Genomic DNA, 13,717 nt, shown 5'->3' with positions numbered 1-13,717 from the left:
CTTGTTCGCAAGACTAACAAAACGGGAGGACAGGGGACAATAGACAACGAAGCAAGCCAAACAAGGACAGGGGGGGAATAAGGTTCATCAAAAACTACGAGGTTGTCGACTTGTCTTTATTGTCAGTGGAGGCCGGGGACTCGGATATTTGAGAGCCATCATTCTTGCTTTGGGGACCAGGGGTGGCCTCGCGGTCATTCCGGATAGGGTGCACCTGGTTAGCCAGATCCTGATCTTCCGTTTGATCAAATAGCTCTTCCTCGTGCTGATCCGGGATAACTTCGGTGCCATCTCCAAGTAGAATAATCCGGCCGGAACGAGTGCTGAAAGCTCGCGAGCGTTCCATCTCCAAGTCATAGTCATCTGGCTGATCTTCGAACTGGTTCCGGATCCCAGGGCCTCGGAATTCGGCTGTGCGCAAGTCTGACCGTCAGCACGAAGAGGGATTTCCTTCGGGTTCCTCGTGAGACTTGCCGTACTCGGGCGGAGCACAAGGGCCGTCTCCGCTTGCAACCCGCTCTGCAACTTGGTTATACCACTCCTCCTTAGTCTTGCCGTTGAGCAATGCGATGACAGTCATGGTCATGTTATCACATCCCACGCCGCCAGTTTCACTGTTGGAAGCCAGGCAGTTATCCATCATGTTCTCACAGATCCGGAAAAGGTCTTGCTTGGCGGCAATGCCCCTTCGCACAAATTCCACCACGGCCTGGGAGGACTGGCAGTCCCAGATACCTAAATCACAGAGTTAACATTGGTTTTGACAACTAAAAGAGAACGATTACGTACCGTCACAGGCAATGACGAGGAACTCGTCATCATCAGTCAAGTCATGCACAGTAACATCGGGATAGGCAGTGACGATCTGCTGCTCGGGAGACAGCTCGGCGCTCTTCTTGAACTCGAAATCACCAATGGCACGAGACAGGGCCAAGTTGCCATTGACACGGCCAAAGTCAACGAAACCACCGGCAGCGCTGATACGGGCCTTCTCGCCTGTAGGTGACAGTTAGTACGAGATGGCAATAACCAAGCAATAGATATCCTACTAACCTTCATTCTGAGGCTTGTGGTCAAATGACAATGGCTTAGCACGGCCCTTGACACCTAGAACTGATCGTGAGTCACCGGCATTGGCCTAATTCGCATGTTAGTCATCCCGAGGCATCTCCAATGTTCACGAGGAAGTGATAGTTCTAGCCACGTACCACCCAGATCTTGTGCTTTGAGATAATGCTGGTGGAAGCAGTGCAACCAGAGACTTCTTCCTCGTATTTCGGGTCTATAGAAGCGAAGAAAAAGTGGCCCTTGATTAGAAACGTTCCAGGGAAAGAAACCAGCATAGAAAAGGAGGAGTGGGGGGCCTCAAATGAAGGACACCCTTTCCCCCTTATAAACTAGAACCTGACGAACCTTCCAAAATTGCCCTGTCAGTAGCCAGGAAGCCATCTTTTAAGGCCTGCTCAATATCTCCCTTGGCGAATGAATCTTGCTTGGCCACAATCTGGTGGAGGTTCTCCCCAGTAAATAGCGCCACCTTGTCTCCACCGTGGCCATCGTAAACACCGAAGAAGGCCAGACGCTCGGCCGGATCTGTCGGTTTATCGTCATCGCGTACATACTTTGCTTGAAGGTCGAGCACAGCGGCGTGGGCATCTTCCATGCTGATTCTCCATCCTTGCATAGCAGACACGCCATACCAGCAACAGTCATCTCCGCCTTCGGCAGATACCTAATAAGCAAAAGAAGAGAGCCAGTCAGTCACCTCATACGAATATAAATTTTGAGCATTTGCATTTGGAAAATGACATGATCAGGGGAATAGAAAAGAGTTGTCGAGGCCTTTTCTTGCCGAAGCGATCTCAGCCCCTCCAAGTCAGCAGGACCCCGCATGGCCGATCCCAACAAGGGAAAATTGTATTCTTCATGATCAGGACATGCAACCCGATAGATTCCGACGATGCAAAATCCAAGCTGGCGACAGAGAAACTCGACCTGAGAAGGAAAACCGAACCTGGCGGGTTCCGGGGATGGGTTGTGATATGCCTCGGGGGAAGAAAACCGCCGGCAGATCCATCTGGCAGTGTGGGGAGGGGCAATGACAATGCAAATGGAAAATTGGAACTCAACTCACCTTCTCGACCACGGGCTCCGACAAGGTCTGACCCATGATGGCGCAAAATTGAAATACGGGGGATTCGGGGGAGACGTAGAGGTGGTGGAAAATCGGAGGGAAATGTAGATGAATGAGTGGAAGAGGAGAAAGGACAAAGTCAGGTGAGGGCGCAGGCCTTTCAGCGCGTTTCTGGGTCCCGCGATAAGTCGCCTGCCGAGTGGGGAACAATGACGATCTAGGGCTTTTTTTGGAAAGGAAAAAAGGGTAAAAAAGCAACAAAGTCAAGTCTGGAAGAAGGATTCTTTTGTTTTCTTTTTCTTTGTAATCTCACTAGAGGAAGAGGAAAGGAAAATAAAATAAAGGGGGGAAAGGAAAGGATTGGAAATTAGCATTTTCTGCCAGGCAGAGATTTCCCGTAAAATTACACGGTCGTGTGCTGGTATACTACATAGTAGATTGTGGATCATATAGCTTGGAGTTTTGGTATACTTTGAATCTTTAGATCTTTAGATCATTTCAAATGAATTCTAAATATGGCCTATTTTTGAGTCAAAAATAAAGTACTCAAGCAATCATACCGCCAGGGCTGGAGTTACCGTGTTCATCACGCAAATGCGGCTGTATGGCCCCATACCGAGGGAAATTACCTCCTTGTCCAAGTTTATTATGCCAGAGTTTGCCAGTTGTCAACTGTTAGGTCAAACCAGACCTGATAGGACTCTATATGGTAATATTATTTTACTTTTAAACCCATCTGAGATCAGATATCTGAAGTGCTCTGACATCAAATCTCTTTATAGTAATTTTACAATCACCACTGCACGTGCCACCAACTGTCCTGTGCCTCTCCCCCAGAGTAGATCATGATCAATGCACTTATCTTGCAATAATGTTATTCAAGACTGTCACTAGCGTATGCTAGCTCAACTGTTGAACTATAATAACTATACTCATTAGTAGTAAGTATCGCCTCACGAAATCATCATATAAACCCAATGGATATCATGTTCCGCCATGCCCAAAACGCCAAAGATACAGAAATGACAAAAAAGAAATCAAAAAGGAATCCAAAATTAAACAAATGCTAATTCGCCACTGCTAGCGACAGGTAGGCCACGATTGCTCAGATCTCGGATCGGCGGTGGACTCAATTGCGCATTTAAGAATGGGTTGTTCGAGCTGAAGGGTTTGGGAGGGCTCGCCTTCCGAGAGAGATGCTCTTCAAGATCAGATGCAATAGAAGAGCTGAGCGGTACTTGTGATGGACCCGCCGGGTGGGCTTCAGCCTTGGAGTAGTTGCCAGAGTCTAGACGCCGAGCACTGCTCAAACTAGTCTCACTCCAAAATCGGGGGAGAGGTGAGATAACTCCTCGATAGTCTTGTGCTAAGCTCAGCTGACTTTGACTCTTGCCACCTCCTTCAGCCAAGGGGAATAAACTCTGAGGGGGCTGCAAAGTCTGGTATTGGGAGATACGGTTTTCATCACCATACTCGGAAACAGATAAGGCGGTAGAATGTGGTCGTCCCTGAATTGATCGTCGATACTCATCAGTGAATGTGGACACGGAGACGGTATCGGCACGGCTTCGGATGCTGCGCGCTCGATCTAAAGCACGCAATCCTGAAGAGGTACGACGACTGATTTGGGCAGAAAACAATGGGTTGGCAGAATTGCGGTGCTTTGCTCGACTGTGAACAAACGCCTCCAGGGAGTCTGCTTCGGAAATGGTCGATTCATCGGGTTCTATGGCTCTCAGAGTGACTCTCTTCTCGGGGATGCTAGAAGCCATGCTATGTCTCATGCGACCGGCGGCAGGGGGACGAGGGAACAGTGGTGCGATGTTCATCATGCTACTATCGTCACTCATTAAAGTACCCTTCGTGTTTTGCCACGACATATGAACGATTCCGTGTCCGGGGGGACCAAATCCTCCTGCTCCATGGCCAGCACCGCTAAGCCGCACCGGGAGCCCTGAGGCGACAGACGAGATTCCACTAGATCGCTTGGAGTATCGTTTTGAGCGAGAAGACTGCATAGATTCGCGTTTCATAGCTCGAGGTTGAATAGCCTTCAATGGTTCACGTCGCGAGCGGTTTGTAGATCGACGACGGCGCACAGGAGGGCTGTTTGTGAATGAGAGGCGTTGATTTTGTTTCTTGGCAGGAGACTGTGGGGCTGGCTTTTCTTCTTCAATAATCGAATCTCGGAGGGGAACAAAGGCGCTTCGCTTGGGAGAACGTGGTGGTGGATTTGGCGTAGGAATTGCTTCCATAGAGTCTGCGGGCTTTGCAAACGATGCGACGTTCCATGTAGGACCAAGTTCCAGTTTGGGAAGATCCGACGAAGGCGAAATTGGACTCATCCAGTCGTCTGAGTTGTCATCTCGCGAGGCTGCATCATGACCACCGGGTTGACAGTCAGACATTTCAGGTCGTGCAGGTCGCGGCGGGGGTGACTTCGTTGAAAATTGACCCTCTTCCACTGTCGTAGACTTTCTCCGCCGACGCCAACAGCAGAATAATATGATCAAACTCAAGATCACTACAATTGGGATGACCACTGATATGGCGATCACTCCAGCCTTCTTGTGAGAACCGCTCGATTGGTCAGAAAACGGATCTCCCGAGCTAGAATTGGTGTCCGACGGCTCAAGAATGTCCAATTGGAAGTCCTGCGTGTTCTCTGTGTCGCCCTGGTGCGCTGTCAAAGTCATATTGAGCTTTTGTGGTTTGGTGTTTGATGGTACGTGGCCAAATAGTGTTTTATTGTCAGAGAAGTAAGTGAGCCATGATGATAGATCCTTGGGTAGTTCAACATCTAGCTGTACCGAGTTATCGGTTACAGTAGACTGGTCGAAAACAAACTCAAAGTCTTCACCAATAGTCGCTTCACAGCCCTCAACAGTTTCCAAAAAGAGCTCCAAAAAGTCCAATCGTACCATGAGCGCTGCCTGGTCTGAATATGTGTCCGTGATCATAACAGTGATATTTTGATTCACAGCGTTCTTTGGAGGTGTACCACTCAAGGAGATTGAATCATTATTCATCGATAGCCAATCAGGTAGATGAGCATCAATCTTTGATATATCCTTTTTAGAGATTGGTGATCCATCCATCGATAGTAAGCTTTCGAAGTTTGGGCTAATGAATTTCTCGCCTCTGGTGAGATTGAATGTCTGAGCTGTTTCATTGAACGCAAGGATGTGTGGGCCGATCACAAGCTGGAAAGTCATGTTGGCGGCGCTATAGCCGGCCACATCAGACGCAATGAGCTGGAATGTGAAGGCCTGGGGTCCGGATCCTGGAAAGGCTGGAGTATTACCTCCAAATTTAAGGGCAGCAGGATCGAAGCTCATCCATGATGGTAGTGGAGCATTATTTGGTGATGTTCCGTAGTAGATCGTAGAAGGATGAGTATTTCGGAAGGTAGCTGGATCGAATTCAATTGAGAACGGGCGACCAGGGTGGATAAAAATAGTCGATGGGTAGGAGACAGGGCCGAGGTTTTGTAGTTGTTGAACGAGAGATTTCCCTTCGGTTGGACCTTCATCTGCCGTTACGATAAGTGTAACATCCATGCTGTCGGACTCTGACCCTTTTGATGCGACAAGCTTGAATGTCTTAGAACCAGTGTCACCGTCTTTAGGTGTTCCAGATAGAGTCCGGCTGCCGCTGTCCACAGAAAGCCATGATGGCGCATCTGAGAGCGAATACTTGGTGTCAGAGTCGGAGTTGGAAAAAGTGCCGCCGGCGAACACGAAGTGAAAGGGCTTCGACACTCTCGCGACTGGAGGTAACTGAGAATTGATGGGATAGTTGGCAACAAGCGCTGCAGCGTTTACCACTGACACGAAGGCCAGGGCAATCACGAAAAAAAGCGCCATGCCTGGTCGAGATACCCGGCGTAAGTCCGGGGACTGTGTATAGATTCGAGGAGACACAGCGAGCACGACCAGGGTCAGAAGCCACTAACTCAGTACCAAAGTGAAGCCCTCAAGTGGCGTATAGAAATGGCAAAGTAGATGGAAGAAGATAGAAACCAAAAATGCGAAGGAAAGCCTTCACGATCTCTTGGAAGGAGACCCGCTCCCTCTCGTGCCAAAGGGAATGATAGGGAGCCGTTCAAGGCTTGCCCTTGGCGGATAGCCATGCCTGGATATGCCCGACGTCACTAAAGTATGCAAGAGAGTGCAGAGTGACAAGCCGAGAATGAAGAGAGCGCGTCGGGGTTTCGGGCTCACGTTTCAAGCAGCAAGGGGTAGCTCCTTCTACAGCCAAGGAGCATAGCGACCAACCACACCCATGACTTTTTGACCCCTCGTCATATTTTCAAAGGGTCGAAAATACAATGCGCTTAACTCTGTGAGCAATAATTGGCGAATAAGGAAGAAACAGGGGGGAAAAGATAGGTCCATAACGTGCCGCTGACCTTCGGATAGCTGCAGGTGGCTTTCATCCATCACGGTCCAAGTCTAGGACCATTCGAATCCCCGTTCGTCCAGGGGCGTAATAGTCAGGGATTTCCTCTTGCTCCTTGAATCCACCTCGTTGATATAATGCTCGGGCAGGTTCCCTGACCTTGTCAACCCACAACTGTATGTATTGACAGCCCTCCTTCCGGAGGCGCTCTTGAATGTAGGACATGAGCTGTTGCCCAACACCCTGTCGACGGCAGGCTTCTATTACACAAACCTTGTGAAGGAGAGCAACACCCTTCTGGCGCACGTACACCGCGTAGGCGATAAGCTCCGATCGACCACCCTCCTTGGGTTGGGTCGCGTATAATACTCGCGTGTTGGGCTTTTTTCTCCACAGCTCTTCTCCAAAGCTGAATGCCTCATTGGTCGGAAATGTCTTTTTCTCTACGCGGGATATCTGGGCAAGAATCTCCAATGCTTCGTTCCTCTTCAAGGAATGAATGTCGGAGATGTTCAATGTGGGCGCCATTCTTGATCGCGCCGTTGAGATCCCAGCTCATTCCAGGAGTGACAGCTTTAATTGAAACTAAGTGAGACACGCCACAGACAGTAATTTTGACGTCCTGTGGATAAAGGAAAAATAGATGTTGAGTTTTCGATCTCGAAAAAGGCGCAGTAGAAGTAGATGAGGTAGATGTTGATCTAACGCAGGATTTGTTCGGCATCCACAGATTTAGCGCCTCAGGCATGAATATGTTGTGTATGTATTGCTCTTAGCAAGTATCTAATCCATGGTGACTTTTTTATGGGAGCAAAAAGATAAGAAGAAGATGGAGTAACCCTTCTCACTTTCTTTTTGTAGGAGTAGTATGGCTTTCTTCTTCTTTCGAAGGTTACTAGAGAAAAGGGCTGACGCTCGTGGAGAGAATCGAACCCGCGTCAAGGTTCTCTTCAGCTTCCGGGGTGTAGAACATCGGAGAGAACGAGTCTCCACCTAAACCCCAACAATCTCACACCCACGCGTATCCAAGATCAACGGCAACATCTCTACCTCAAGCAACGAGAGATCAAAATAAACCGACAAAATGCCCACTGAAGCCGATAACAAGCGCCAAGCTGCGCGTGATGTCATTGATATTCTTGAGGATATCTCCAAAATCCTGGTCTGTCGCCTGATCCACCATAAATAACATCGGCTTCTTAACACAGACATGCCGTTGTTCCTAGATACCAAGGCCGTTGGAATATACACTAACAGCTCCTAGAACACGAACTTGAATCGTACAGAATTATCCCTGTGCGTCTCCTTAATTGAGAATGGTGTCAATCCTGATGCTCTTGCGGTACGATGCCCCTTGCCAACCAGGGCAAATTTCCCTCTACGGTAGAGGTGATTTGAAACTAATTCTCCCATGATCTAGGCCGTGATCAAAGATTTGCGAAAGGAGACAGCAAACATTAATCGCGGCTAGAGACCAATACTTCTTTGACTTTGTACGGCACCTTTCCTGGTCGAGAGATTGCTAAGACTTCTATTACGGCGTTGCATGGTCTATTTAGCCTGGTCTGAAAGATACCCTTTTGTTCTGTGCTGTCTCTTACATCAAAATTGAATTGAAAATGTCCTGAAATTCAATTGAAGGCCATTTTCAATTTCCTGCGGTATCATAAACTAGAAACATTGGACTAGACGTAGTGTAAACGGAAAACGCTTCGACTTGGATCGGAAAGTTAGGCCCAAAGCAGGGGAATAGATATAAGTATAGTTGGCTAAGTGAGCTGCAAACCATGGGAATAGAATCAGTTTGAGCCTAGCACAGGTAATATTCAAAAAAGCACAACAGAATAAATATCGATCCCTTCACAATTACTTTGATGATGACTCCGCCTTATTGTCTTTATCCTTAGAGCCTATCTCGTCAGACATAGCCTCCGCTGTCGCCTGCTTGAGTTGATCACTCTCGGGGACAGTATTCTGTTCCTTAGTCTTAGTTTCCTTCTCATCATCGCTATCTCCCAGGCTAAATGGGTCATTTTCTGCTACTGGAGAAGGCTCGACAGTTGCCAAGGGCTGCCACTTGCTCGACTTGCCAGCGCTTGATGCATTGCGTCCAGTGTCAATCTCGGTAGGTGGTCCATCCTGGAAGGACACCTTGCGCCTGTCGGGAGAGGGGGACGAGGTCTTCTTGAGGTTCTGGTTGGCTAGGGGACGGGGAGGACGGGCCGGGGGAGCTGATGCATTGTTAGTCAAACATAGAAAGAATACAAGAGTTGCGGGATTACAAACCTTCGGAATCTCTCAGTTCAAGAGCAGAGAAATCATCACCCAGCACCTGGGGGTCTGCATCATAGCGTTCCCGATCACCACTGCGGCGACCCATCTCGCCGCTTCGTCGCGGTCGTCCGTACGGTGAAGGTTGCTCATGATCATGACTAGACTCTCCATCTTCTTCATCTCCATCGAGTCTCTTTTTAAAATTCGTAACCCATGAATTTACCTTGGACTGTGTGTCCAGGAATCCTTTGCGAAGATTATCACGAATCACGGGTAAGTCATCTGCAAGCCACAAGCCATACTGTTAATCCTATGAAATTTATCAAAGGCAAGGGAAATGAGTAAGGAAATTTACCATCAAAAAAGCTGTATTCCTTCTCTTCCGACTCTTCGCTTCCTCGTGGCTGGTGATAACGGGGATCATTCTGCCAACCAGGCGCTGGTCCGCGACGGGAGTTATAGTGCTCCGCCAGTTGACGCGCATACTGTTCGTCGGCATCCAATTGTCTCTGAGTAGTAGAGGTAGCTTGGGTCTGAGTAGGGCGAGGAGGTTTGGGGGGAGGGACCATATCCTCCTGAGCAGTGGGATCGGTCATGCCTGTCGGCCGTCAATTTGCCGGTTTTCTTACAAGAAGGCACTTTGCGCTTACCAAGAAGGGCATTAAATGCTCGCTCGACATTCCAATTACTTGCAGTCAGCACTGCCTTAACTACCCCAGCATCAATTGTGGGAAAGGCTTCTTTGAGTGTGTTCTCTGCGTGCTCCTTCGGGCCCAGAGGTCGCGGTGGCTTTGGCGGGGCAGCGGGGGGGGTTTCGGTGGCGGTCTTTTGCGAAGGAGTGTTGTTAACCGATGTCACACCGGACTCCTGGGGTTCATCGTCAAAGTCTAAGGGTCGCGCAGTGGTAGGCGACTCGGCCCGAGGGCTGTTTGGCGCAACCAGGGGTTTGCTGGGAGTAGACTGCTAGTTAAAGTGAGCCTTCGCATTCAAAGTCGTAGATCATAGCTGTCACTTACAGGTTTCTCCTCCTCGGACATCTTGAGTACTGTCTAGATATGCTGATCAAAATAAGTGGGTTGTGTCGGTAGCAACAGAGGCTTAATAAAAAAGAGGTTGTCTGTCGAAAACATACGGAGTCCAGTGAGGCGCAGGCAGAAGATTAATTGGGGAAGCTCCAAACAAGTGACGTGGGGTGCACGTGATGAAGCGGGAGCTGTTATAGTCATCCACATGGGATGTTTGTTAATAGGAAATCCTAGTTAAAAAAGCTAGATATATTAAATAGATATAGTATCTAATTATAAAGTTTAAAGATAATATCTCATAACAAATAATATCAGCCCTGGGAGCTATTGAACATAAGAAAACTATTCACTCCCCAAACTAGGCTAAATCTATAAGGCTCCGTCCCGGCTATGCCGGGCGCGCTCGCCAGGTGACGGCGCCGGAACTGGGCTATTGGTCCCTTCAAGTTTGAAATAATATCTACTACTATAGTTTACCATGATAGCTAGAATTCTATTATTCTTAAGTCTTCTATAAATTAGAACAGCTTCGGGGGCTTCTGCCCCGGGCCTGCGCCTGCCAAAGACCCCCTGCCGAATTCTTTTTTACCTTGTCATTTTATTTTTTATTTTATTTATTTATTTATTTCTCCTTCATTATCGCGCGAATCAGGCAAACGTTACGCCACTATAAATAGTATTGTCTACAAAAGATAATGTCGCGATTATATGCAGACTTCAAGTTTGAGGTTACAATCTCTTTTAATCTGCCTATTTAGGCTACCATGTATATAGGAGACGACTGGGAGTCAACCAGCCACCCTGTGAGCCACTCTACTCGAGTCTCACACTCCCTGCGCAAACTTCCGATTTTAAATTCCCGTCCTTGCCTTTGTCTGTTTGAATTTCACCCGGATGACGTGCGGGGAAATCCAGGCAAACGTCTACATGTGTATGTACATATACATACGTCTCCGCATTGGTTGCCTGTTCTAATTGGCTGCCATGACGCCTACTGTGATAGGGTGCCTAAGTTTCTACCAGGATGGAGAAAAGGTGCGAAAACAACGAATAACAACGTTGAAGAAAAAGGGAAGAAGAGAGAGAGAGAGAGAGAGAGAGAGAGATATCCTACGTACATGTCGGGAGCCCACTCTCGGGCCAATCAAGCTGATTGGTCTGTATCCGAGAGTGGGTCAAACTAAGCAAACGTCCAAATATGCAAACATGCCCGCCGACCGACCTCCTCCATGTAGCTATACTACACCTACTACCCGAGAGGTCGATCATGAATTTTTAAATTTCCCGGTCGATAGCTGTTTGAATATGTTGCACTTTCATATTTGCATGTACACATGATTCGAAATTTCAGGCATAAGTCAAATACTACACGTTTGATTTGCGTCTCAAAAAAGCGGAAAAATGACATCGGAGCAGGATCTCTCGACCTCCTTCATTCCGGCATTGTATAAGCCAGCATCACTCCTACCTATTGCACGGCACAAAGCAAGTCTGCTCTATTTGGTTGAAACATATCCAGTTACCATTGTGGTAGGCCAGACTGGAAGCGGGAAAACAACTCAGCTCCCCCAATATCTTGATCAAGCAGGTTGGTGTGAAGATGGAAAGCTTATTGCTGTCACCCAGGTACGTGACGATCCTGTGAGTATTGAATTGGATTTGACTAACGATTTATACCAGCCTCGGCGAGTAGCTGCCACTACAGTTGCTACGCGAGTTGCGGAAGAGATGCGCTGCAAGGTTGGAGAAGCAGTAGGTTACTCAATTCGATTTGAAGACGTGACCTCTGCTGCAACTCGAGTCAAATTCCTCACAGACGGAATGCTACTCAGAGAAGCTCTAGTTGATCCTTTATTGTCACGTTACTGCGTTATCATGGTCGATGAGGCTCATGAGAGATCCTTAAGCACTGACGTCCTCCTTGGGATTCTCAAGAAGATCAGAAAAAGGCGTCCTGAACTTCGAATCATTGTCAGTAGTGCTACGCTACAAGCGGAAGAATTTCTCAAATTTTTTGCCGGGGATGAATATCAACCCGACGCGGAGCCCGCTGATCTTGGTGGTAAAGTGGGGAGAATCATTAGCCTCGAAGGGCGAATGTATCCAGTAGATACATTGTTTCTCGAAGCCCCTGCAGAGGATTATGTCGAAAGAGCTGTCAAAACTGTATTTGATATCCACAATCAGGAAGCAGAAGGCGATATCCTTGTCTTTTTAACGGGCCGAGAAGAGATCGATCGCACAATTCAATTGGTATCTGAACGAGCTGCCTCTTTACATCCAAAGTCTCCCTCTTTGCTTCCATTGCCGCTATACGCTGGTCTTACGACAGATCAGCAAATGTACGTCTTCGAACCAACTCCACAAAATACACGAAAGGTGATCGTGTCAACCAACATTGCAGAAGCCTCTGTCACAATTGACGGTATCGTGTATGTCATCGATTGTGGATTTGCGAAACTCCGAGCGTATGATCCCAGCACTGGAATTGAAACATTAACAGCTGTGCCAATTTCAAAGGCCTCTGCTACTCAACGTGCTGGTCGAGCTGGGCGAACCAGACCTGGGAAGTGCTTTCGTCTCTACACACAGACAACTCATGAACAGCTTCCTGAAGCCACGGTACCTGAAATACAGCGCTCAAATATTGCGCCTATTGTTATGCAGCTAAAGGCATTGGGTATCGATAATATTGTGAGATTTGATTTCTTGACCTCACCTCCAGCAGAGTTGGTGATCCGAGCCTTTGAACTTTTGTTTTCCCTCGGCGCAGTCGACGACTATGCTAAACTCACCAAACCACTTGGCATGCGAATGGCAGAGCTTGCAGTTGAACCTATGATGGCGAAAGTCTTACTTGCAGCACCAACGTTCAAATGTCTTAGTGAGATTCTGACCATTGCAGCCATGGTCAGTCTTCAGGGCACTGTTTGGGTTCAAGACCATGATAATAAGAAGGCCGCAGAAAGCCATCGTCGCAAATTTGCTGTCGAAGAAGGGGATCATCTTACCTATCTGAACGTATACCAGGCATTTGTCACCAAAGGAAAGAAGGAACCCAAGTGGTGTCGTGATCATCTTCTGAACTACCGCGCTTTGCTACGAGCGGTTAGCATTCGAGGCCAGTTGAAACGATACCTCGAACGATTTGGTATCCAGGTTGAAGAAACCCTATCATCTCGGCAAGAGGCGGTTGACCCGACTAGACAAGCACAACAGATCCAACGGTGTCTTACAACTGGCTATTTTGCTCATGCGGCCAAGATGCAGCCAGATGGAACATTCAAGACTGTCAGTGGAGGTCTTACCCTCCATGCCCACCCTAGCTCTCTAATGTTTGTGAGTACTATGCCTCTATTTCCGTGCTTCTGACATATGGCTTGACTAACTCTTCTTAGAATCGGAAAGCAGATTGGGTGATCTTCCATGAGATCATGCAAACGGGTGATAAGACCTATATTCGTGATGTTACGAAGATTGAGAAGAGCTATCTTTTGGAATACGCACCGGAATACTACAGGGTAACCTAAGTAGATCTTGGCTACCGAGGTACCAGAGAAGAGGGGGAAAGAAAGATACCCAGGCGTTGGCGTTGAATTTCTGTCATTCTGGCTCTAAAGCAAAAAAGATACATAATCATATATTCGGCTGATTACATTTTAGAAGTACTGTCATCAGCCAACACCTGTTTTCTCCTGTATTTGTACTATACTATGTAGTAAACACTTTAAGCTCATCCGTAGTATATTTCTCTACTTGTCTTTCTATTCGTCTTTCTAACTCTCTTTCCAATGGTCTTTCCACTTGTTTTTCAATCTACGTAGAGCTTGCGGTACAGATAGCGGTGTACTATGTGGTAAATGCCAATATAGGGCCAAGGGAG

The 13,717-nt window shown here is 47.8% G+C and overlaps 6 protein-coding genes across 6 annotated transcripts; 2 read left to right on the top strand and 4 right to left on the bottom strand.

The window, feature by feature from the left end:
* Positions 1 to 94: 94 nt before the first annotated feature.
* Positions 95 to 2,170, bottom strand: N7478_007270 (PP2C family serine/threonine-protein phosphatase; the record flags this gene model as incomplete). Its single annotated transcript, XM_056923484.1, has 7 exons — positions 95 to 411; positions 493 to 735; positions 790 to 996; positions 1,054 to 1,138; positions 1,209 to 1,282; positions 1,414 to 1,732; positions 2,135 to 2,170. 7 exons carry the CDS (start codon positions 2,168 to 2,170, stop codon positions 95 to 97), a joined length of 1,281 nt encoding a protein of 426 aa, XP_056781521.1.
* Positions 2,171 to 3,189: 1,019 nt separating this feature from the next.
* On the bottom strand, positions 3,190 to 6,000 carry N7478_007269 (putative transmembrane glycoprotein; the record flags this gene model as incomplete). Its single annotated transcript, XM_056923483.1, has 1 exon — positions 3,190 to 6,000. The coding sequence occupies one exon, from the start codon at positions 5,998 to 6,000 to the stop codon at positions 3,190 to 3,192; it is 2,811 nt and encodes a 936-aa protein (XP_056781520.1).
* A 568-nt stretch (positions 6,001 to 6,568) lies between these two features.
* On the bottom strand, positions 6,569 to 7,063 carry N7478_007268 (GNAT family N-acetyltransferase; the record flags this gene model as incomplete). The annotated part of the gene is made up of 1 exon (XM_056923482.1): positions 6,569 to 7,063. One exon carries the CDS (start codon positions 7,061 to 7,063, stop codon positions 6,569 to 6,571), a length of 495 nt encoding a protein of 164 aa, XP_056781519.1.
* Positions 7,064 to 7,619: 556 nt separating this feature from the next.
* N7478_007267 (mitotic-spindle organizing protein 1) lies at positions 7,620 to 8,006 on the top strand (the record flags this gene model as incomplete). The annotated part of the gene is made up of 3 exons (XM_056923481.1): positions 7,620 to 7,697; positions 7,800 to 7,877; positions 7,956 to 8,006. The coding sequence occupies 3 exons, from the start codon at positions 7,620 to 7,622 to the stop codon at positions 8,004 to 8,006; spliced, it is 207 nt and encodes a 68-aa protein (XP_056781518.1).
* Positions 8,007 to 8,401: 395 nt separating this feature from the next.
* N7478_007266 (CUE domain-containing protein) lies at positions 8,402 to 9,846 on the bottom strand (the record flags this gene model as incomplete). Its single annotated transcript, XM_056923480.1, has 5 exons — positions 8,402 to 8,766; positions 8,822 to 9,091; positions 9,165 to 9,407; positions 9,460 to 9,769; positions 9,826 to 9,846. 5 exons carry the CDS (start codon positions 9,844 to 9,846, stop codon positions 8,402 to 8,404), a joined length of 1,209 nt encoding a protein of 402 aa, XP_056781517.1.
* Positions 9,847 to 11,235: 1,389 nt separating this feature from the next.
* On the top strand, positions 11,236 to 13,364 carry N7478_007265 (putative ATP dependent RNA helicase; the record flags this gene model as incomplete). The annotated part of the gene is made up of 3 exons (XM_056923479.1): positions 11,236 to 11,460; positions 11,515 to 13,173; positions 13,233 to 13,364. 3 exons carry the CDS (start codon positions 11,236 to 11,238, stop codon positions 13,362 to 13,364), a joined length of 2,016 nt encoding a protein of 671 aa, XP_056781516.1.
* Positions 13,365 to 13,717: the final 353 nt, after the last annotated feature.

This window comes from Penicillium angulare (assembly GCF_028827245.1).
Source record: "Penicillium angulare strain IBT 27051 chromosome Unknown utg000004l_segment0_segment0, whole genome shotgun sequence".
Classification (NCBI taxonomy): domain Eukaryota; kingdom Fungi; phylum Ascomycota; class Eurotiomycetes; order Eurotiales; family Aspergillaceae; genus Penicillium; species Penicillium angulare.
The sequence above is the reverse complement of the archived record's forward strand: the minus strand, read 5'-3'. Positions and strand labels throughout refer to the sequence as shown.